Below are 22,014 nucleotides of genomic sequence, written 5' to 3'. Positions count from 1 at the left end.
TAGCCAGCTCTATCCCCCAGCCCTGCTTGATTCTGGAAAATGGCTGCGATTGCTCCCCTCTTGTTCGCTGCTCGCAGCTCCTAACTTTGTTGTCTTTCTGCTCTTCCTCCCTGCAGGGTAGTCCAGATGCAGCGGTACCTCCAGCGGATGCCATGACACAGACGTTCCCAGCTCAGTACCCTCCGCCGCCACCCCAGGCCCGGCTGCCTCCACAGTACCATCTCCACAGCACCCCTTCAGAGTACCCAAGCTCAACAGCGCCAGATCACAGCCTTCGTATCTTCCCCGAACAGGGAACGGCTGCGCCAGAGCCCCTGCCCTTGCCCCCACCGCCTGCGGTAAGTGATGGCCGAAGGTCTGGCTGGCTTCGCTTGGGCAAATGGATGGGGAATTGTGGGCTGTTTGGGGGTACTTTTATTTCGAGGGGTGTGCTGTGGGTGCCACGCATCGTAACGGCCCTGATTCCATTTGCAGCATTCCTCCAAAATGGTTCAGGAGCTGGTTCACGGATTTGGAAACACCCCCCCCCCCAAAAAATTGTTATAGGAAAAAACCCTGAATGCAAGAAAGAGCTGCATTTCGCTTCCATCTCTTCCTTCCTGCCTTGCACCCCAACAGAAGCTGTGTAGGGCAGGCCTGATTTTTCTCCAGGAGCCTCAGCTCCAGGGTTCTCTGGGAAAAGTGACATCTCTTGGGGGTTTGGTGTTTGGCAGGTGGATTTTCTGAAAGCAGAGGGGGATCTTGGGATTTTAGAATGAGAGTAGACTAAAGATGGGTGTGTGTTGGGCTTGCAGGACTTCACGTGGTCATGGTTCACCACGGGGGCTGCCTTTAGCCCTTTGGGTTCTCGGGATTGAGCCCTGACACCTGTGAAGCAATAAAGAACATCATCTCCACCCCATGTGCAGGGAGTGGCATGTTTTTCCACCCTCGCGCCATGAAGCAAACCATTACCAACTCCTACATGTGAAAAGTTAGAGGCCCCCAAATCTTGGAACAAACAAGGAAAAGTGCCTCTGAGCATATGTAGAATGTGCTTTTGGTCAACTACTAAACAACTGCTGCTTGTTGACAGCACACACAGAGAGAGGTGGGGGGAGAGAGATTCAGATTCATGGGACCTAATAATTATCCCCCACCCCGAAATAACCGCTGCCCTTTCCTCCTTTACCTACACCAGGCATCTCCAAACTTGGCCCTCCAGATGTTTTGGGACTACAACTCCCATCATCCCTAGCTAACAGGACCAGTGGTCAGGGATGATGGGAATTGTAGTCCCAAAACATTGGGAGGGCCGAGTTTGGGGGTGCCTGACCCTTCACTATTGGAAAAAACTAGTTCCTATCAAGACTCTACCTATGATCCTTTCCGAACCCATTTTAGTAGCTCCTTGTAGATCTGCTTTCCCTGGGTTTCTGTTGTAGCCATTCCCTTTACCATCTTGTAAGTGCTCAATTTTTACTCCTCCCTCATGGCTGCATTGTGCCTGAGCACAGTACCAGTAAATGGTTGGCTGAGGTTTGAGGTGACCTAGGCACAATGTCTTCTGCTGAGCCCCCTGTTATGTCGGTTGGCCCTGATGGTCTTATCTGATATTGGCAGCCGCCGCCAGGTGGTTTGGAGCTGCCATTTTACATTTCCCATGATGCCCCTGATGTAGCACCATTCCAAGACATGGAGGGAAATTAAAAATGGCAGCTCCAAGTCATTTGGGGGTGTGTGTGTGGGTGGCCCTGGGCAGGTATTAGTTCAGCTAATTGCTGCCTATGTCCTGATGTTGGGTCTAAATGCCAGGGAGTTGCTTCTTCCCCTCCAGATACTCTGGAGGAGCTTCTTCCTGAAATAACAACATGTCTTTTAGAGAAATCATGTGATGTAACATAGCTCTCCCACTGGAATTTCACCAAGTTAGACTTCTGAGGAAGGACAAGATTAGCGTGAGGAAGAGAGACCAATGGATATTCTTCTTCTTTTTTGTAGACCAGAAACTTTTTCAAAAAAAAAAAAAGCACTTGCACTCAGAGATGCAGACACAGTCGTCCCTTCCTCTAGATAACAATCTGAGGTGATCATAGGGCCTAGAGACATGGAATCTCTACGGATGGATTCCATTTCTTTTCATGGCAATCTGTGCTGCAGGCCAAGGGCATCATTTCCTTTCTCTGCCCCCAGTTGCTGAATCACACCAAGCCTCATTGGTTTCTTACCTGTGCATACATTTAGGATGAAAGTAATCAAATTCTGAATGTGGGGAGTTTCTTCATGGAGAGGTGTGTCATGGAGTAAGATCCTTCTGACATGGCAGAAACTCCCGAGTTTCTGTTTTCAGTTGCGCCGTGTTGAACCTCCCCAAGATGTTTCACTAGTCTTGCCTAAACTCTCTCTCTCTCGCTTCTCTCGAAATCACCCAGATGCCTTAGCCAAGCAGGAAACACCATATTCACAGCAATCTGAGGTCAAATATGGTAGCAATTTTTACTGTGGTAGGAGAAACAGGAGTATTATTCAGCTGGGTACACAACATACCTGCCAAGTTCCTCTCTGAAAAATAAGGGACCGGACCGAAAGTAGCATGCTGGAAGTAGCGTGGTGGCCATTTTGGAACTGGGCGGAGCATACTCAGAAGTGACTTTTGATGCTGCTGTGCCCAGTTCCAAAATGGCCACCACACCAGAAGTCGCACTGCAGCCATTTTGGAACTGAGCAGAGCAGCATCAAAAGTCGCTTCTGAGCATGCTCCGCCCAGTTCCAAAATGGCCACCGCGCCAGAATAAACCGGGGGGAAACAAAAAAATCCGTTTTTTCGGCTGGGGACAGCTGGAAAAACGGGGGTTTCCTGGGGAAAACGGGAGGCTTGGCAGCTATGGTACACAACCATACATTCAAAGCACCTGCCCAAAGATTCTTGGGAACAGTAGTTTACCCATCACAGAGCTACAACTCGCAGAACCATTAGTGAACTACAGTTCCCAGGATTCTTTGTGGAGAGGGGAAAATTGTGTATGGTGTGTGAGAGGAGATCATGGCTGATGTGCCACACAGAACCAAGCCAGCGTTTGGCATAGCGTGCCTCCGAACCTGAACTCGTGGTTTGGCTCTCTCCAGACTAACCCCAAATTGTAACCAGGTTTGTAGAGAAAAGAACAGATCTAGTATAAATCGCACCCACACCATTCCTTCAAATCACTCTTATACCACTTTAACGGTCATGACGCCCCCCCCCCAAAAAAAGTATAATGGGAACTGCAGTTTGTCAAGTGAGCTGAGAGTTAACAAACTACAGTTCCCATTATCCTTTGTGGGGGAGCCATGACTGGGAGTATAACAGGGTCTGAGGGTAGTTGAACGCTGTTCAGATGTGGTGGGGAAGAGGGCACACGGCACAACTGTTTCATATTAGAGTTACAGGTAGGTAGCCGTGTTGGTCTGAGTCGAAACAAAATAAAAAAATTCCTTCAGTAGCACCTTAAAGACCAACTAAGTTTTTATTTTTTTATTTTTTATTTTGGTATGAGCTTTCGTGTGCATGCACACTTCTGATGAAATAAAAACTTAGTTGGTCTTTAAGGTGCTACTGAAGGAATTTTTATATTTTGTTTCATATTATGTGAGCTCTCATGCTTGGTGCCCACACATAGCAGAATGATGGAATGGCAGAGTCCTTAGGCGATAGAATGGACTGTACCACATAGGTTTATGGGGAAGGTGGGCAGAGGGGAGAGGAAAACCTACCTTTTTTAAAAAAACAAAATGCCTACCTGTGAGTAGGATATTAGCACTGTTAAAAGTTGCCGGGTTTAGAACCTTTCTTTTCTCTCCAATGTGCTAGGTTTCATATTTGCATGGATTCCTTTTTAATAAAAGAGAGCACTCCAAAATCACACACACACACACACACACACACACACACACGCAGTCTGAATTAGTATGGTCCACTTTGGCACCTCAGGATTACGTCACCTTCTTCTGCTGCATGTGTCGACCCGGCCTTACCGCTCATGCAGAAAGCGAGTCACGCGGGCAGGACATTGTTGCGGAAGGTATCAGATTTGAACAACTCCTGCTCCGAAGGAAGCAGGTGAGACCCACTTCTCCCATCATATGCATTATGCATTAGATGGATCTGCATTAGATGGATCATATGCATTAGATGGATCTGCCCCTCCCCCCCTTCAGGGCAATGGCTTCCTCCCTCCTCTCGCCTGAGCCAGTGACCCTCGAGGAGATGGCCATATTGGGTAACACTTTTTTTCGCCGGCCAGGACAGCTGCGCCGCACCCCCTATCAGATTCCCTGTTCTCTCTCTCCTTCCCCCCCCCCTCAAACTTTCACCATCTTTGCTGGCAGCTGTTTTATCTCCACATGGGAGACAAGTGGTGTTTTGCTGATAGCCTCATCTCAAGGACACTGTGCCCTCCGAGAGATTGTAAACAGAGAGGGCTCGAGACAATTTGGTGCCCGAGACAAAAATAATAATAAATCTTGATGGATTCCCTTTGCATTCCCTGGTGGTGGCAATAGTAGTAGTAGCAGCTCTTATTGACCACCACCCCCACTACCAATCGTCTAAAGTTTAGCTTCCAAACTGACAGTTTGGCTACCCCAAAATCCACCACATGAGGCAAACCTTATAGTAGGGCTGGACTAACAAATGAAGTCCCAGTGCCCTCCCCCTCAGAGTCCTGTGCCATCGCCCCCTGCCTTCGCCCCCAATAAAGTTGCCATCTGTCTAGAATTTTTAACTGGTCTCTAAACAACTGCATAAGCTGCAGAAGTCAACAGGTGGAGTTTTTCCAGGGCCAAAAAAACACCATCACCTGCTGATTCCTGCAAACCAAACTGTTGTTTAGGGAGCAGCTGCTGGGTTCAATATATTGGCAGCCCTACTTGTCAATCCAGGGTCTGGCTGTTCCATGTCCAGGCAAACCCTGATCTTTGGTTCTCTCGTGCAACCTAGATTACAAATTATCCCACAAGATCTAATCCTGCTTGGCTATCTGCCTCCAGCTTCCCTCCTCGGCCACAGTTAGGGTTGACACCTTTCCCCCCCTATAGCCCTGCTCCTCCGCCTTTAATGCCAGCAACCAGCAGCTAAAGCCTGCATGTTCTTTGTTACCTCCTAACGCCTGAACATCAAATCAGAGCACAACATAAAAGCCGGTGGTGGTAATAATAATAATAATCATCATAATCATAATCAGTGCTTTTTCCCCTGGGAGTACACAGGGATATGCATACCCCTAAACATTTTGCGAATCTAAGTTCAAGGGTCAGAGTTTCAGTATGAGTAGGAAAATGAGAGTACCCCTAAACATTTGTTTTTGGGGGGAAAGCACTGATAATAATAAGAATTAATGGCTGCTTTGGTCTTCAGCCTGACCATACTTGCCTTTCGAAGGAGTCCTTAGAACAGGCATCCCCAACCTGCGGCCTTCCAGGTGTTTTGGCCTACAACTCCCATGATCCCTAGCTAACAGGACCTGTGGTGAGGGATGATGGGAATTGTAGTCCAAAACATCTGGAGGGCCGAAGGTTGGGGATGCCTGCCTTAGAAAGTATTTTGTTATCTGATGTTGAATTATAATGTTCAATTTCACATTTCTTACTGTGCCCAGCTCTGGTGTGTTACAACCCCATGTATGTGTTTTGTAGCTCACCTTACTTCAATTGCAGGCGCTTCCTCTCTTCCACTGCCAGGGTGGGCAACCCAGAGGCTAAATTGGAGGAATGGGGAGCTTTTTTTTTTTTGAGCTCATTCCCTAGTGGAAAGCCTTCCGGAGTGGGGGGCACAAGAGGGAGATAGGTGGTGCCAGAAGCAAAAGTGGGTGGAGCCAAGACTGTGGGTCTTACCTTTGGCAGTGTGATTCATTCTGTCTATGCCAGTATTTCCCAAAGTGGGTAATAATGCGGCAGCCAGACTGGTGACTGGGAGTGGCCGCCGAGACCATATAATACCTGAAAGACCTTCATTGGCTCCCAATACGTTTCCAAGCACAATTCAAAGTGTTGGTGTTGACCTTTAAAGCCCCAAACAGCCTTGGCCCAGTATACCTGAAGGAGCATCTCCACCCCCATTGTTCAGCCCGGACACAGAGGTCCAGCTCCGAGGGTCTTCTGGCAGTTCCCTCACTGCGAGAACCACACAGAGGTCCTTCTCGGTGGTGGCCCCTGCCCTGTGGAATGCCCTCCCATCAGATGTCAAGGAAATAAACAACTATCTGACTTTTAGAAGACATCTGTTTAGGGAAGTTTTTAATGTTTGATCGTGTTTTTAACTATTATTATTTTAATTATTATTATGCCCCCTGGGAGGTGTTGGAACCATCCGGGAGCATTGAATAAAAATATAGGGGTGGTGGAAGCATAAAGAGAAGAAAATTTGAAAAAAAAATTATGTTCGTATATGTTTCATTTGTTGTGTAATGACGCTTACCGCCAGGTCGGGCGCCGTTGTGGGACAATGACAGTGTCTTCCCTGGATCCGATGCTTGTGCTGGAGTCAAGGGGTTTTCAATTTCAAGCCTCAAGGTGTCTTACTTACAAAACATTTTCTTTACTATGTTGCAGGACGTAGATAGAAATACAGATACCTAAAAGAACGCAAATTTGTCACTGCGACTTTCTGCTTGCTCGCTTAAAGAAGCTGCATTTTAAGAGGGGGTGTTGAGTAGTGGGGTCCCCCCCCTCAAAAAGGGGCAGGGGTGGCAGGCCAGATAAGTTTGGGAGCCTCTGGTCTATGCAAAAGTCAAAGCGGTGTCTGTACACCTGTCTCTCCAACCCTCACCCTGCCAAGCAAGAGGAAGCCTCGCTGTTCCAGGACGGCCCAAAAGTACTTGAGAATGTGGAACGGGGCAGATGAACCATGTGGCCTGGGGAGGGAAAGTGTTGTTTGGGAGGGGCGTGGCCTGGGGAGATCCCCATGGGTCAAACAGAGAGGCTGCTGCGACCACTACCCTGTGGGCCTGAGGTTCCCCAGCCCTGCTTTAATGTCTGTACGTGTCTCTCTTCTCTCCCCCCCCCTCCCCTCCCTTCTCTCTCTCTCCCTCTGCTGGAAAGCCTTTGCTAAGTGCCAACTGCCAAAGGATTCCTGCTCTGTAGCAATTCCTACCCCCCCCCCCACTCAGTGACTGTGTCTTTTCCCGGACTAGGGCCTTTTCCTGGGGGTGTTAACAGCGACGGTTCGTGGACCTCTCCCATCAAGCTCAGGTTTTTGTCCCAGGCATCTTGGACCATCCATCACAATTCTCTTGTTCTACTCTCATTAATACATGAATAGTTAACCTCTTTACTCACTGTGCAACTGCACCTGCCTGTCTTCTCAGCCTGACACCTTCCCCGCCCCTACCTACCACTCCTGCGCATTTGATCCTTCCAGCCAAAATCGGGGAGGTTTTAATCCCTGTTGAACTTGTCTTTATGAGCAAAGAGTCTGCCTAGCATTTGATGGATGCATCCAGCTTTGGGGGGAGGGGGCAGGGAGTTGTGGAGTGTATTGCCAGGGTGGGGGGGATGGCAGGGGTTTTTTGGGGGGGAGGAAGAAGCGGCGGAAGGCAAAGGAGAACTGGTGGGTACTGCCTGGCGGGTTGTTTTTGCATTTGTGAGTGGCCGGAATCGCGTGTCTTGTTTTTTACTCGCAACATGAGGGTGCTCCTTGCTGTGGGTGTGGCATGCTCAGAGGCCAGCGCACTGCCGGCACAGCCTGTAAGCATGCCCACACAGAGCGGGCGTATTGTAGAGCTCTCCACAGGTATCACTGTTTATTTCGGAAGTGCTGTTGTTGTAGCTCAGAGGCATGCAGGTGGTCTTGGGTTCGGTTCCCGACATTGCCAAGCAGCACAGAGAGAGACTCCTTCTTGAAACCCTGGAGAGCTGCTTGCTGCCGATCAGGGTAGACATAACTGAGCTAGATACACCAAAGGGTCGCCACTCAGATTAAGGCTTCTTGTCCCTAAAATGGAATATCTGCATGTGTACAGGCTGAGGGTGCGGATCATTACCAGCAGAGACTCATAACTTTCACTGGGGCGGAGGGGGAGGAGATAGCAGTGGGTCAGAGCAAGACACGCACTTTAGCAAAAATGGTCCATCTTGTCTCAGAGACCAGTTGCTTTGAAAACAAAGGGAGAGTTCAGCCACAGAAGTGTGTGTCTGGGGGGGGGGGGGCTCAGAGGAATCTTTATCTGAGCCCAGCTCCCTCATCACCATTGATTCCCAGGGACTGTGCTCGAATGAAACTTTCCTGAGCACCACCAAGCTGGAAAGGCAGCTTGTGAGAGGCATTTCCTTAGTAGAGAGAAATGGAGGGGAGGGGAAAGTAGCCTCTCCTCAGCACTGTTTCTCCACTCAAATGCATAGATAGATAGATAGATAGATAGATAGATAGATAGATAGATAGATACCGTATAAAGGGACTCTGTTGATATACCAAAGGTATAGGTAAGGGTTGGGTGGAGGCTAAGTTATGTGCCCCTCACGTTATTCCAATGCATTGGGGGGTGTCACCTATACCCCTTTCCTAAGTCTGGACTGTACCATTGTAGATGGCAGCTAAGAGCTCACATGATGGAATGCTTATGAAAACCCAACAAATCACCACACGTAGGAAGTTAGATGTTACGAAGAAGGATCCTAGCCTTCCTCCCCCCCCCCCCGGACAGGCTAGTTTTCTTTGAGCATGAATGCATTGCTCTTAATGTGCAAGATTGCATGTGGGAGCTTCCCATCATGTGCCGTTGACATGGCAGTCCAGACACAGTTCACGGCCTTATCTGCCGTTTCTAAGAACAAAGCCACAGAGCCAGGCTCCTTTGGCGATTAGACTGTCATGTGGCAGCGGGTCATCAACTGAGCTTCGTAAACAGTGAGACTTCGTGCTCCACAAAGCCTGTTTGGACATTCCTGCCTTCCTTGTCGCCGCAAGGAGGTGCTAGGTGTTAGCACATGCCACAGAGAGCGCCTTCCCCCCTCTTTGCCAGGCTGTAGCAGGAATTTCAAAGACAAGTTCAACTCTGTCCCCCTGCCGGATTAATTGCTTCTCTCAGGCTCTTCTCTCTCCCCCCCCACCCTTTGGCACTTAAAAGACATTGCAAGAGAGGCTGCCCACACCTCGACCGTGGCCTTGGAATGTTGCATCGTGGTGATTGCATCGTGAGTCGAGGGGGACCATCTGCATGGAGAAGAGGGGGTGGTGGTGTCCGGTTTGGGGTGGTTCTCTGTGTCCCCCAATCTTCTCCACAAGGTTTCTGTGAATCGTGCCCTCTCTCACCTGGCCCTGCTTCTTCTCTCCACTAATGTCCTTCTGTGTGCTGGTTTGTGTCCGTCCACTCCATTAACCCGAGTCAGAATGTTTTGCTGATGCATTGGGACATCTTTTTCTCTCTCTGGTTGACCGGGAAAAGGTTGGGAAGAAGGAGGTTGGCCCCATCTTCCCTGCGAAAGAGAGTGGATCTGATTTTGGGGGGTGGGATTGGGTGGGAAACAAGGAGGGAATCTGGCCCCTCTCTCTTCTGAACTTCCATGCCAACGGAGAAGATAAGCAAAAAGGGCCAAATGAATTTGTGGAATTAGCAATTGTATGAGTTGTTCAAGAGTAAACATAGCAGATGGGGGAGCCCAGTCTTGAGCAGAATTCTTTTTTTAAAAAAACATTATTCATTTTATAAGAAACAAAATACAACACAAGCAAAACAAACAAACATACAAAACGTATACAAACATTTCTTTTATAAACCTATTTTTCATTAACATCGTCAGATGACTTCCTTCGACCCCTTCCTTCTGAATTTCATTATAATACATCTTTAGCAGTTTATTCACCATTATTTAATAATCAGCTATTAATTTAATTATTCCATTACTTATTAACTTTTTACTTAACTTCTATATTTACTAACTCTACATTCAAATCCTAATTTTTACGCTTATAGCCTATATTATCTTCACTAGGGAATATAATCAGTCTTGAGCAGAATTCTGGCAGGGAAGCTTCAGGTCACTGCAGACCAGAAATGGATTCTGCCCTTTCTCACTTGCTATTCACACAATTGCAAAATGTGTGACAGGTGTCACGTTGAGTTGGCCTCCCAGTTTCACATGAATCCTTCTGCAGATAAATATTGCAGCTCTTGCTGGACAGCACCACTTTAGGTTTCAAGGGCAAAGGAGTCCATGACTGACGTCCCCCCTCCATTTAAGAAAATTTATCTGCATATGTGGTGCTGGCATGCCAGGCAGAAAAGCAGGCCAAAAAAGCTTCTCTTTGATCTGCTTTTTTCCAAGGGGAGTAAGTCCAGTTCTTCTTTTTAAACTATCTGAGAGAACCACCATACATCTAAGGAGCTTCCACGTAAAACCGGAAATGGTGCTGTCCCAGGAAGACTGCACCATTATTTTGGTTATGTATTCATCTACTACTGCCTTTTATATACTGCCTTTCTGCTAAAGCACTCGAGGTGGTTCCTGTTTTGAAATAATGGTATACAAGGTAATAGACAAACAGTACAAAAGGAAAAGAGGAACGGGGAAGGAAGCAGTAAATAAGTCAATTTGGGGATTTCGTAGTCTCTCACGATTTCTCTCTACAAGCAGATTGACCCTTGCTTTGTCTAAAGCAACCTTTCCCAAGTTTGGTGCCCTCCTAATGCTTTGAGCTACAGCTTCCATCAGCTTCAGCCGGCATGGCCCAATGGTCAAGGATGATAGGACTCTGAACCCATTACACATCTCCTTGGCCACTGTGAGAGCAGAATGCTGGACTAGACGGGCCTTTGGTCTGATCCAGAAATGGTCCTCCTTATGTTCTGGCTGGTCAGAAGAATGGATCGTACTAAAGCTAGTCTGACTCAATGTGAGGCAGCTTCAGACGCTCAACATTGGGATGATGCTAGTTGCTGGCATCTGATGTATTAGACACCACTTTCATGACACACATATATACACAGGCCTTGCTTTCTCCTGTACAAAGATCAGAGCAACAAAGTAAACTTGCTACGGAGATGCTGCTGAATATTCACCCCACCCCATTGTACCCAATTTCCCCCCATCCTCTCACCCCATCTTGGCAACAGTTAAGACTCCATAGACTGACGTTACCACGCTGTGAGTCTCTGTACATCCTCAAGACCACTTGCACATGAACTGGAGAATGCCCATTGTTGGAACTTGCCCAGCTCTGACCACCTTGTTCTGCCCATGGCATGACTTGGGAATGTTATGCTACACACCCTCTGTGCAGGTGTTGCAAGGGGAGGGTTGCCTCAGTGGTGTTTGTGATCCTGCTTCTTTTCCTCCTCGCCCCACCCCTTCCCACAGCAGCCGGAAGAAGCCCCTGCGCCTGAGCTGTCTCCCGAGGCAGAGGAAGCAGAAAGCAGTGAGAACAAGGCCCAGCCCAAACGCCTGCATGTGTCAAACATCCCCTTCCGCTTCCGCGACCCAGACCTGCGGCAGATGTTTGGGGTGAGTCTTTCCATTTCCCTGCTTCCCTCCAACCTGCGTCATGTCGTGTGATGCTTTTTGTACGCAGTGATCTTTAATTCATCCTCCTTGTGGGTCTCTAGAGTAGGGAAAGTTCAAGGCTTGGTCTGGAGTGGGTGTGTAAGAAGAGAAGAAGAAGAGTTTGCATTTGATATCCCTCTTTATCACTACCTGAAGGAGTCTCAAAAGCGGCTAACGTTCTCCTTTCCCTTCCTCCCCCACAACAAACACTCTGTGAGGTGAGTGGGGCTGAGAGACTTCAAAGAAGTGTGACTAGCTCAAGGTCACCCAGCAGCTACATGTGGAGGAGCGGAGACGCGAACCCAGTTCACCAGATTACGAGTCTACCGCTCTTAACCACTACACCACACTGGTTGTAAGGACTCTTCAGCATCAATGGGCCGAATGCTGTGGAGCCAACCCCAGCATTTTGCTGGATTCGGAGGTCTGGGGGTGGCATGGTCATATTGCAGGGGTGGCTGAATCCAGTGGCATAGTGTGGAGGGGCCACAGGGTGCAAAATTGTTAGAGGCACAAAATTTCAACACCCGGTGCTGCCTCAGTACAGTTGCATGCTTCCGTTGCTGGGCTCTGTTGAAACCGGCTTCTCCATGTGCACCAGGAAGTGACCTCTCCAGACAATAGAACAACTCTTCTTTTCTTATCTCTGCAGTTGTGCTCTCCAGGGCAATGTGGATGCCGTTAGGCAGTTGAATGCGAAGGCGTAGTCTGCTTTCCACCCTCCCCTGTGTGGCTTTGGGCACTGGCAACCCATGCTATGCCACTGGCTCAATATGTAGCCCTCTAGATACTGTTAGACTCCGACTCCCACCAGTCCCGGCTGCATGGCCAATGGCCAAGGGTGATGTGAGTTGTAGTCCAACAAAATAGGGAAAGCCACAGGCTCTCCACAGGGTTGCCACATGGAATGCATAAGGAGATGCAGGTGCCATATTTCTGACTTGGAATGCTCAGGGATAAGTTGTGTATGCAGCCATGCCGGAGGATGGGTGAGTTGTAGGGAAAGCACTAAGTTTTGTATTAGACACTGTCATAAATTCGTTACACATGGTTTCTAGGGCCACAGGCTGTGTATTATCTATGTCAACAACTGACTTTCCCCCTTTTCCCCCTAGCAATTTGGAAAGATTCTGGACGTGGAGATCATCTTTAACGAGCGTGGCTCCAAGGTATGGAAATGCTAGCTGCATAGAAGGGGGTGGAGAGGTGTGTGGACAAGAAAGTCTGGGTCTGCTGGGCAAAGCTGAACAATTTCTATGCCAGGGATGGGAAACCTCTGCTTCTCCAAACATTGCTGGCCCATAAATCCCATTGTTTCTGGCCACTGACCTTGCTGATGGGAGTTGAAGTCCAACAGCATCTTGAGGGCCACAGCTTCTCCCCATCCCTAGTTGATGGTCTCATAACCGCACTATAAAGTGCAGGATTTGATGTTGTCCAAGCAGCCAACTTGGTGCCTATGGGAAGCCCATAAGCAAAGCTAGAATGTGATAGCACATTGTGTTGCCCTCTCCCCATTAGCAACTGGTATCTAGTAGCATGCTGCCTCTGAACATGGAGGCTCCATATACCCCCTATGGCAGAGGAGCCATTGATAGCCTACTCCTCCACATTTCCCCCCCCCTAATCTCCCTTTAAAGCAGTGTTTCTCAAACTCCTTCTGTCCGCCATCTGGACGAGCAAGAGGTGTTAACAGAATCCAAGAACACATTCCAGCCAGGCAAAAACACTCAAGGGGAGAGGACAAAGCAGGGTGGGTAAGGGGTGTGCAGCCTAGAATCTCAAGGGCCAGGTAGATTATGAGAATCGTCTCCTTTTTTCCAAATTAATTTTTATTTGGTTTTACAAATTAAAATTAACATTCAAAATCACAAATAAAAACAAATACACAAGATTCTCCTGAGTCCTTGGACTTACCTCCACCCCTCCCTGGGTTCCGTACTTATCCTTTTCTACTGCATATTTTAAGTCACTCTAATTATTTGATTGTCCATTACAGGCGTAGGCAAACTCCGGCTCTCCAGATGTTTGGGACTACAGGTCCCATCATCCCTAGATAACAGGACCGGTGGTCAGGTATGATGGGAATTGTAACCCCAAACATCTGGAGGGCCGGAGGTTGTCTATGCCTGGTCCATTATATCCAAAGTCCTTGTTACATGACAAGTGTTATTAGAGTCCTGCTAATGAATTCAACTGCTTACAGTGGTCTTCCAAATACGAAATAAATCTCCCTCGTTCTTTGTTAAAATTTTGATCTTCCTGGTTTCTGATTTCCCCGGTCATTTTTGCCATCTCTGCATAATCCATCAACTTGGTCTGCCATTCCACTCTGGTCGGGACCTTCCCATCTCTGGGCTAAAAAGCATCCTGGCAGGATACTTACCTGGCAGGGGAGACGCCATGATCATGAAGAATCTTCTCTCTTAGGGCTTTGGCTTTGTCACCTTTGAGAACAGTCAGGATGCCGACCGGGCGCGGGAGAAGCTGAACAGCAGCATTGTGGAAGGGAGGAAGATTGAGGTAAGCATTTACTGTGTCCTCAGCATAAACACCTGTGTGCATTTCAGGACCCATATGCTATGAGCTCTTGCCTGGGAGCTTAAGCTGTTGGAAGGGGAAGATGCTCAGTCCCTTAAAAAAAAAAAGCGGTCCCTTGATCAATGAATACCATATATGCTAATACTGAACTAAATTTTCCAAGCGCTAGTCCTTGTACCATCCACATACAAAAAGGGAAATATCGGTGGGGTTTTTGCAGAGGTATATATATATATATACAGTAGTGCCTCACTAGACGAATTTAATTCATTCCACGGGTCTTTTCTTATAACGAAAAATTCGTTTAGCGAATCCCATTGGAATGCATTGAATTTTTTTTCCCCATAGGAACGCATTAATTGAATTTCAATGCATTCCTATGGGAAACCGTGATTCGCTAGACGAATTTTTCATAAAACGAATTTGTCTAGCGAGGCAACCTCCACTCGAAAAATCCTTTCGTTAAGCGGAAATTTCGTTAAGCAGGGCATTCGTTAAGCGAGGCACCACTGTATATAAAAACTTCCGGAGAATCCCCCACAGCCTTGGTTTTAAAAACAATTTTTTTAAAAACCCCTATCTTTAGTACTTGTTGTTTTGTTGTGTAGTGTTTTTAATGTTATTTTAGTCGAGTTTATTCAAACTGCCTTGGGACTCATGCGCAGTGCTGGATTTACATATAAGCTAAACAAGTTGTAGCTTAGGGCCCCACTCTCTTGCCCCCCCCCAAAAAAAGTAAAGAAAAAAACCCTGGATGTACATTTCCAAAATATAAGATAAAAAACGAATAAAATAAAGTCTACATACGGCAACAGTGATGTAAGTAATGGGCCTCGCCTTCTAGCCTGCTCCCTAAAATATCACTGGTTTGCTCATTTCTATATATAGAGTGCCTACATTTTTCATGTGCAAATGGCTTTAGATACATATTAGGTCCATAAATTACCATATAGCATATATTCAACATAAAAAAACAGTGACAATTTGTTGTTGGCAAAGGACAGCTGGATATATAAAGGACGCCATTACCTATAGTAGCTTAGGGCCTTATCAAACCTAAATCCGGCCCTGCTCTTCTCATTTGCCCACCAGGCAGGATCTTGTATAACTACGTGTGAATGCACATATGTGCACATGTGAGGAATAGCTGGGGTGCTCAGATATTGGACAAGCCTTACCTGCCTGAATCCCATCTTCTGCACAATTATAAAAGGTGCAGAATCACTGTCCTCACTTGCCTTTGGGCGTGCCAGGAACACCACACAGGCACAAATAGGCCCAGTATTGAATAAATATGAATCCCCCTTAATTCAAGCCCCTTAAGAGCAGGCATCCCCAAACTGCGGCCCTCCAGATGTTTTGGCCTACAACTCCCATGATCCCTAGCTAACAGGACCAGTGGTCGGGGAAGATGGGAATTGTAGTCCAAAACATCTGGAGGGCCGAAGTTTAGGGATGCCTGCCTTAAGAGCCTTGTCAAAATCATTTACTGGTCCCACTTCTTTGGAGGAAAAAAGAAAAAGCTAACAACAACTTGTTATGCATGTGGCCTCACTTCCTGCTTCCTTCTCTGATCCAGGTCAACAACGCCACAGCCCGTTTAGTCACCAAGAAACCACCGGCAGCACCAGTGGTGAATGGTATGTAGAAGCTGGAATAAAAATAGGAACCATATATTTGGTTTATTATTCACTTGTCACATAGTAATTCTCCAAGCAGATTACCTATTTTAAAGAGCATTTCAAAAACAAAAAAACCCACCAAGTACTATACAATAATCAAAATGTGGGATGCGGGTGCCGCTGTGGTCTAAACCACAGAGCCTCTTGGGTTTGCCGAACAGAAGGTTGGTGGTTCGAATCCGCACAACGCGGTGAGCTCCTATTGCTCTGTCCCAGCTCCTGCCAACCTAGCAGTTCGAAAGCACACCAGTGCAAGTAGATAAATAGGTACCACTGCGACGGGAAGGTAAACTGAGTTTCCGTGTGCTCTGGCTTCCGTTGTTCCGTTGCACCAGAAGCGTTTTAGTCATTCTGGCCACATGACCCGGAAAGCTGTCTGTGGACAAACGCTGGCTCCCTCGGCCTGAAAGCGAGATGAGCGCCGCAACCCCATAGTCGCCTTTGACTGGACTTAACTGTCCAGGGGTCCTTTTACCTTTTACCTTTACAATCAAATTACAGACCCAATAAAACAGCAGCAAAAAACATATAACTTGTAAACAGCAAAATCATCATAATTGGTTCATTAAGGGTAGGGGCAAGACTACCTGGAGATAGATCGGGAAATAGTAATGAAGATTGGGCAAGTTTCTCCTCTGACGCTTTCCTTGTTTGTCTGTGTCCATTTAGGATGGAAAATCAATCCTATGGTTGGCGCTGTCTATGCCCCTGACTTGTACACAGGTAACTCCCCACCTCTTTGCGATTACGTTCCCCTCCTAAACTTCCACCGAGTTCCACATTTCTGCCTTCTTTTCTCAACCCTCACTCACCACGTATCGAAGACCCCAATTCCTGTACGCATTTATTTAGGGCATTTGCTTGGAATCAAGTAAGTTCTACTTTTTATGATCCCAGTTACTAACAATCCCACACTGGACTGGCCCTTCCATGACTTAGAATGAGATTTCTGTGATCATTAGAAAGCAATACTAAAACAGTCAAATGTATAATAATAGTGTCAGATGTATGCACCATTTGCCTCAGACTCAAAAAATTTGTGGGCTGGGCTCTGTGCCTGTTCATTGGACTTGTCTAGTACCAAACCAAAATACAAGGGTTAGCATTTCTGCCTCTGGAATTTTGTCATTCCATCACCAAAGCGACTCCTCAATTTGAGACTCAAGGGGCTGAAGAGCTGAGAGTTGTTTGGCTCTTCCATCCTGCTTTGTGCGCAGTGCTTCGCTGCTGTTTATTGTACCTCTGGGGAGGCTTCCCAGCTGAGTTGAAGCAGTCTGTGTTTTCAAGCTGACAGAGGTCCAGCTGGGTTTGGTCTTTTTTTTGAACGTGTATGTGTATAATTTCCTAATGCCTCAGGAGTATCAAGACTAGCATTCCTGAGGAGTCTCTCAGCTAGGGATGTGGGGAAATCTCATTGAAAACAGGAACATCCATTGCCGCAGTTCGCATGTTCGTGCCAGTAAGGCACTAAAACCATGGAAGCGGAATGCAACAATTCTTGGCTATCTTTTTTTCTTTATAGTCTGCAAACATTATGCAAACATCAGTGTTTTTGACGTTCTCTTTTCATCGAAATCAGCTATAATAATAATAATAATAATAATAATAATAATAATAATAATAATAATTTATTATTTATACCCCGCCCATCTGGCTGGGTTTCCCCAGCCACTCTGGGCGGCTTCCAACAGAAAAATAAAACACAATAGTCTATTAAACATTAAAAGCCTCCTTGAACAGGGCTGCCTTCAGATGTCTTCTAAAAGTCTGGTAGTTGTTTTCCTCTTTGACATCTGTTGGGAGGGCGTTCCACAGGGCAGGCGCCACCACCGAGAAGGCCCTCTGCCTAGTTCCCTGCAACTTGGCTTCTCGCAATGATGGAACCGCCAGAAGGCCCTCGGAGCTGGACCTCAGTGTCCGGGCAGAATGATGGAGGTGGAGACGCTCCTTCAGGTATACTGGACCGAGGCCGTTTAGGGCTTTAAAGGTCAGCACCAACACTTTGAATTGTGCTTGGAAACGTACTGGGAGCCAATGTAGATCTTTCAAGACCGGTGTTATGTGGTCTCGGCGGCCACTCCCAGTCACCAGTCTAGCTGCCGCATTCTGGATTAGTAGTAGTTTCCGAGCCACCTTCAAGGGTAGCCCCACGTAGAGCGCATTGCAGTAGTCCAAGCGGGAGATAACTAGAGCATGCACCACTCTTGCTAGACAGTCTGCAGGCAGGTAGGGTCTGAGCCTGCGTACCAGATGGAGCTGATAGACAGCTGCCCTGGACACAGAATTGATCTGTGCCTCCATGGACAGCTGTGAGTCCAAAATGACTCCCAGGCTGCGCATCTGGTCCTTCAGGGGCACAGTTACCCCATTCAGAACCAGGGAATCCTCCACACCTGCCCGCCTCCTGTCCCCCACGAACAGTACTTCTGTCTTGTCAGCTACTTAATTCATTGTGCTAGTTTCAGCCACAGTGGAGAACGAGGGAATTGTTGGAAGAAGCTGAACCGCAGAGGAAGAGAAACAGCCTCGATTGTGGCGAAAACAGGATGGGACAGAAATGGTTGCCTCCTTACATCTTTAGATCCAACCCTGGCTGAAAATCTCAGTCATGGCTGAAATTCTTTGGTGGCTTCTCAGAATCCTGTTCCAGGGCTTCCCCCCTCCCTCCTTATTTGAAAAACACTTTGGGTCACACAACACCCATTCCTTCTTTAAGTCACCCAGTTCCATTGAGCTCATACTCAAGTTTGCCTCCATCATTTCTGCCCCTAGTGGAATATGCATGCCCCATTTCCCTCCATTATGGACTGAGCAAGTGCCAGCTGCTTAGACACACTCCCTGGCCTTGGGGGACATCTGTGGAAAAAGCTCTTTCTTATTAGGCAAAGTCCAAAGAAGGCCAAGAATGAGGGCAGGAAGTACCACCTGAATAATCCTGGCACCATGTCATTTCTATTCCTTGTTACCCGACTTGAATGTGACTTTTATTGTGGAGAATATTTAGCAAGCTGCTTTGAGAGATATAAAGTGGGATATAAGTATTGGAAAGAAACACATTAATATCCTTCTCCCTCCCGTCTAGTGGCAAGCATCCCTTACCCCATGATGGCACCAGCTGCCCTGGCATATCGTGGGGCTCTGCGAGGGCGTGGCCGAGCTGCCATCTATAATCCCATTCGAGCAGCACCTGCCCCTTCTCCAGTTCCAGCCTATGGCAGGTGAGAGGCTGACTGTTCTGTTTGTTTTCATGGGGACAACTTCTATAGCCCTAAAAATAGGTCCTGAAGTCTGGAGGTTTTGCTAAAAGTTCCCCTCAAAATCTTTGCAACAAGCAAATATGTGTTTTTATTAAATAGGCACGCTTACATTATAAATGTGCATTTTCTTTTCAAATCTGCACAAAGGAAGAGAGGAATGAGCCCAAGTCACTTTGGGACCTGGCCATTGCTGGTATGCAACCCCCAGCAGATTACCCCCGAGAGAATGCGGCCCTTAACAAGGGGGGGGGGAAAGCTTTATTATTTCTTTTCTCTGTTCATTTGGAATATTTTAAGCTGCCCTTTATCATAATCAGTCTCATAGTGGAATATAAAAACTCAATCAAGTAAAACAGATGCAAATATAACAATCCACTTAATGCAGGCATGGCCAAACTTGGCCCTCCAGCTGTTTTGGGACTACGACTCCCATCATCCCCAGCTAACAGGACCAGTGGTCAGGGATGATGGGAATTGTAGCCCCAAAACAGCTGGAGGGCCAAGTTTGGCCATGCCTGACTTAATGGCAAGAACAGGTAAAATGGACTTCTTGCAGTTAGGAAAGTAATGGGGAAATGCATTGAAAAGTATGGAATGAATGGCTTAGCAGGAAGACATATAAATATCCCATGAGGAAATCGGAATGAATGCAGGCGGAATGCTCGTTGTCATTTAACCTCCCCGTAGAGAAATTGGAAAGCACTTCTCCAAATTTCCTAATCCAGCTTGTCAATGAATCAACCAGTAAAAATTGAGGGGAATTTTATTAAGTTTATTATTTAGTTTATTAAAGTTTATTACAGTGGTACCTCTGGCTACGTACTTGATCCATTCAGGGGTGCCATTCTCACCCTGAAAAGCACGTATCCGGAGTGGTGCTTCTGCGCATGCGGGAAGTGCTGATAGGGCACTTCTGTGCATGCGTGCACAGCGGAACCTGGAAATAAACACTTCCAGGTCCGCCGCGTTCTTAAGCTGCAAATACGCAACTTGCAGCAAACGTAACCAGAGGTATGACTGTATTAAGGGAAAGTTTGCCCACAAATGTGTAAGTTACTGAAAGTAACATCCAAAAAATGCCTTATATTAGCAGAAACAGCTTGGGAAAATGCATACCGTATATTAAGCACAAATGTGTATATTAGGAGAAATGTGCTTGAAAACACTTTTTTGGGTAGGTGGAAATAGATATTTTTTAATACACGAGAATATGCAGAAATGGGGCAAACTGAATTTAAGAATTTAACAATTAAGAAACTAAGAAAAACCCAGATTGACAGATTTATCATCCCCTGTTAGAGGACCATCTGTGCTGATTTTCTCTTTCTTTTCCCACCTAGTGTGCTCTATCCAGACAGTCTGTATGGCTCTGACCTCTATGTAAGTCTTTACCCGGGTTTCTTTGGGTTTTCGGGTTCAAAAGTCCTGGATATGTGCTGGCACCAGCTACCTGCGGGTAGAGAAAACAGTGGGTTGGGAACTGGCTTTTGCAAGGCAAAAGGTCAAGGTTGTTCTTTGGGGGCATCTCTCAGGGCAGGTGAGCTAGCAAAAAGGTCCTGCAAAACTGGCAGGACCCACAAAATTGGGCAGAACAAAGGATTGCCCTGGAAACAAGACGGCATGAGAAATGAGGAACATGAGAATCTTCCTCTTAGAGGCAAGACCTTTGGTCCAGCTAGCTCAGTACTGTCTCCACTGACTGGCAGTGGTTCTCCAAGGTTTCTGGCAGCGCTACCTGGGGATGCCAGGCATCTCTACACAGGGCCTTCTTTAGCATATGTGCCGCTGGGGTGCAAAGATCTGCCCAGCGCCCCCCAATTTAGTTTAGCCCCCAAATTAACTTTTTCTAAACGAATTTGAACTGTAAGTGATAAAATTAAAACACAATTTGCAATGTTTCACTCGGGGTCAGTGGCACCTTTGACACGACTGATCTCGCGCCGCCTGCCTGCCGCAGACAGGCGGTGCAAGATCAGTCGTGTCAAAGGTGCTGCCGCATAGCAGCTCAATGCAATATGTAACATAATATTTTGAGGTAAGAGTTAATTTCATGCGCACGGCGCCGTTGAGAATGACAAGCGCCACCATTGAGTCTGACAATCATTTACTTTGGTAAATGAGCGCACAAAGTTGAAAGTCCTTTAGTGAAACAGTAGGTATATATTTGGGTAATACCTAGGTATATATGTATTTTGTTTTTCTAGCTTGATCAAAATTTTTTATTTCATAACAGGTAGATAGTTAAGAGCTTAGGCGGCTTCAGCGGCGGGCACCTGGCGCCCCCCCCCAGAATTTGGCGCCCGGGTGCCCCGCACCCCTTGCACCCCTGGGTAAAGACGGCCCGGCTTCTGCATGCAAAACAGATGGTCTCGCCCTGAGCTACAGCTCTTCCTCTGAGGCTGGGGCAGTGGGGAGGCATAGGTGGGATTTTGGCCTGAAGGAAAAGGGCATTGAGCCATATGCAACTCTGGGTGACCCAGCATGAGAATTGCTCCTGATTTGGGGATTCCATGTGGGCCTGAAAGAGTGGTAATCCATCCTTTCAGACTGTGTTTTATCTATTAAAGAGCCATCCAGAGACTGCCTCTTATTGGGTGGCCATGCACGTGTAGATAATAAATAAAATTAACAGTAAAAGGTAAAGGTACCCCTGACCGTTAGGTCCAGTCGCGGACGACTCTGGGGTTGTGGCGCTCATCTTGCTCTATAGGCCGAGGGAGCTGACGTTTGTCCGCAGACAGTTTCCGGGTCATGTGACCAGCATGACTAAGCTGCTTCTGGTGAACCAGAGCAGCACACAGAAATGCCGTTTACCTTCCCGCCGGAGCGGTACCTATTTATCTACTTGCACTTTGACGTGCTTTCAAACTGCTAGGTGGGCAGGAGCAGGAACTGAACAATGGGAGCTCACCCTGTCGCGGGGATTCGAACAGCCGACCTTCTAATCGGCAAGCCCTAGGCTCTGTGGTTTAGACCACAGCACCACCCACGCCAAATTTATTTATTTATTTATTTATTTATTTATTTATTTATTTATAGTG

General features: G+C 47.1%; 1 protein-coding gene across 3 annotated transcripts in view; it reads left to right on the top strand.

Moving 5' to 3' along the window:
- LOC118095091 (RNA binding protein fox-1 homolog 1-like) overlaps nt 1-22,014 on the top strand; it is a 43,285-nt gene that overhangs the window by 14,519 nt on the left and 6,752 nt on the right. For 2 of the 3 annotated variants that reach the window (XM_035136058.2, XM_035136060.2), the window contains exons 2-9: nt 117-338; nt 11,311-11,454; nt 12,609-12,662; nt 13,924-14,016; nt 15,614-15,674; nt 16,386-16,439; nt 18,799-18,934; nt 20,314-20,353. In XM_035136058.2, the coding sequence (XP_034991949.2) occupies nt 117-338; nt 11,311-11,454; nt 12,609-12,662; nt 13,924-14,016; nt 15,614-15,674; nt 16,386-16,439; nt 18,799-18,934; nt 20,314-20,353 (804 nt within the window). The remainder of the gene's footprint in view (nt 1-116; nt 339-11,310; nt 11,455-12,608; nt 12,663-13,923; nt 14,017-15,613; nt 15,675-16,385; nt 16,440-18,798; nt 18,935-20,313; nt 20,354-22,014) is intronic. The other variant, XM_035136059.2, reaches the window with a different exon arrangement.

This window comes from Zootoca vivipara, chromosome 13 (genome assembly GCF_963506605.1).
Source record: "Zootoca vivipara chromosome 13, rZooViv1.1, whole genome shotgun sequence".
NCBI lineage: Eukaryota > Metazoa > Chordata > Lepidosauria > Squamata > Lacertidae > Zootoca > Zootoca vivipara.
The sequence above is the reverse complement of the archived record's forward strand: the minus strand, read 5'-3'. Positions and strand labels throughout refer to the sequence as shown.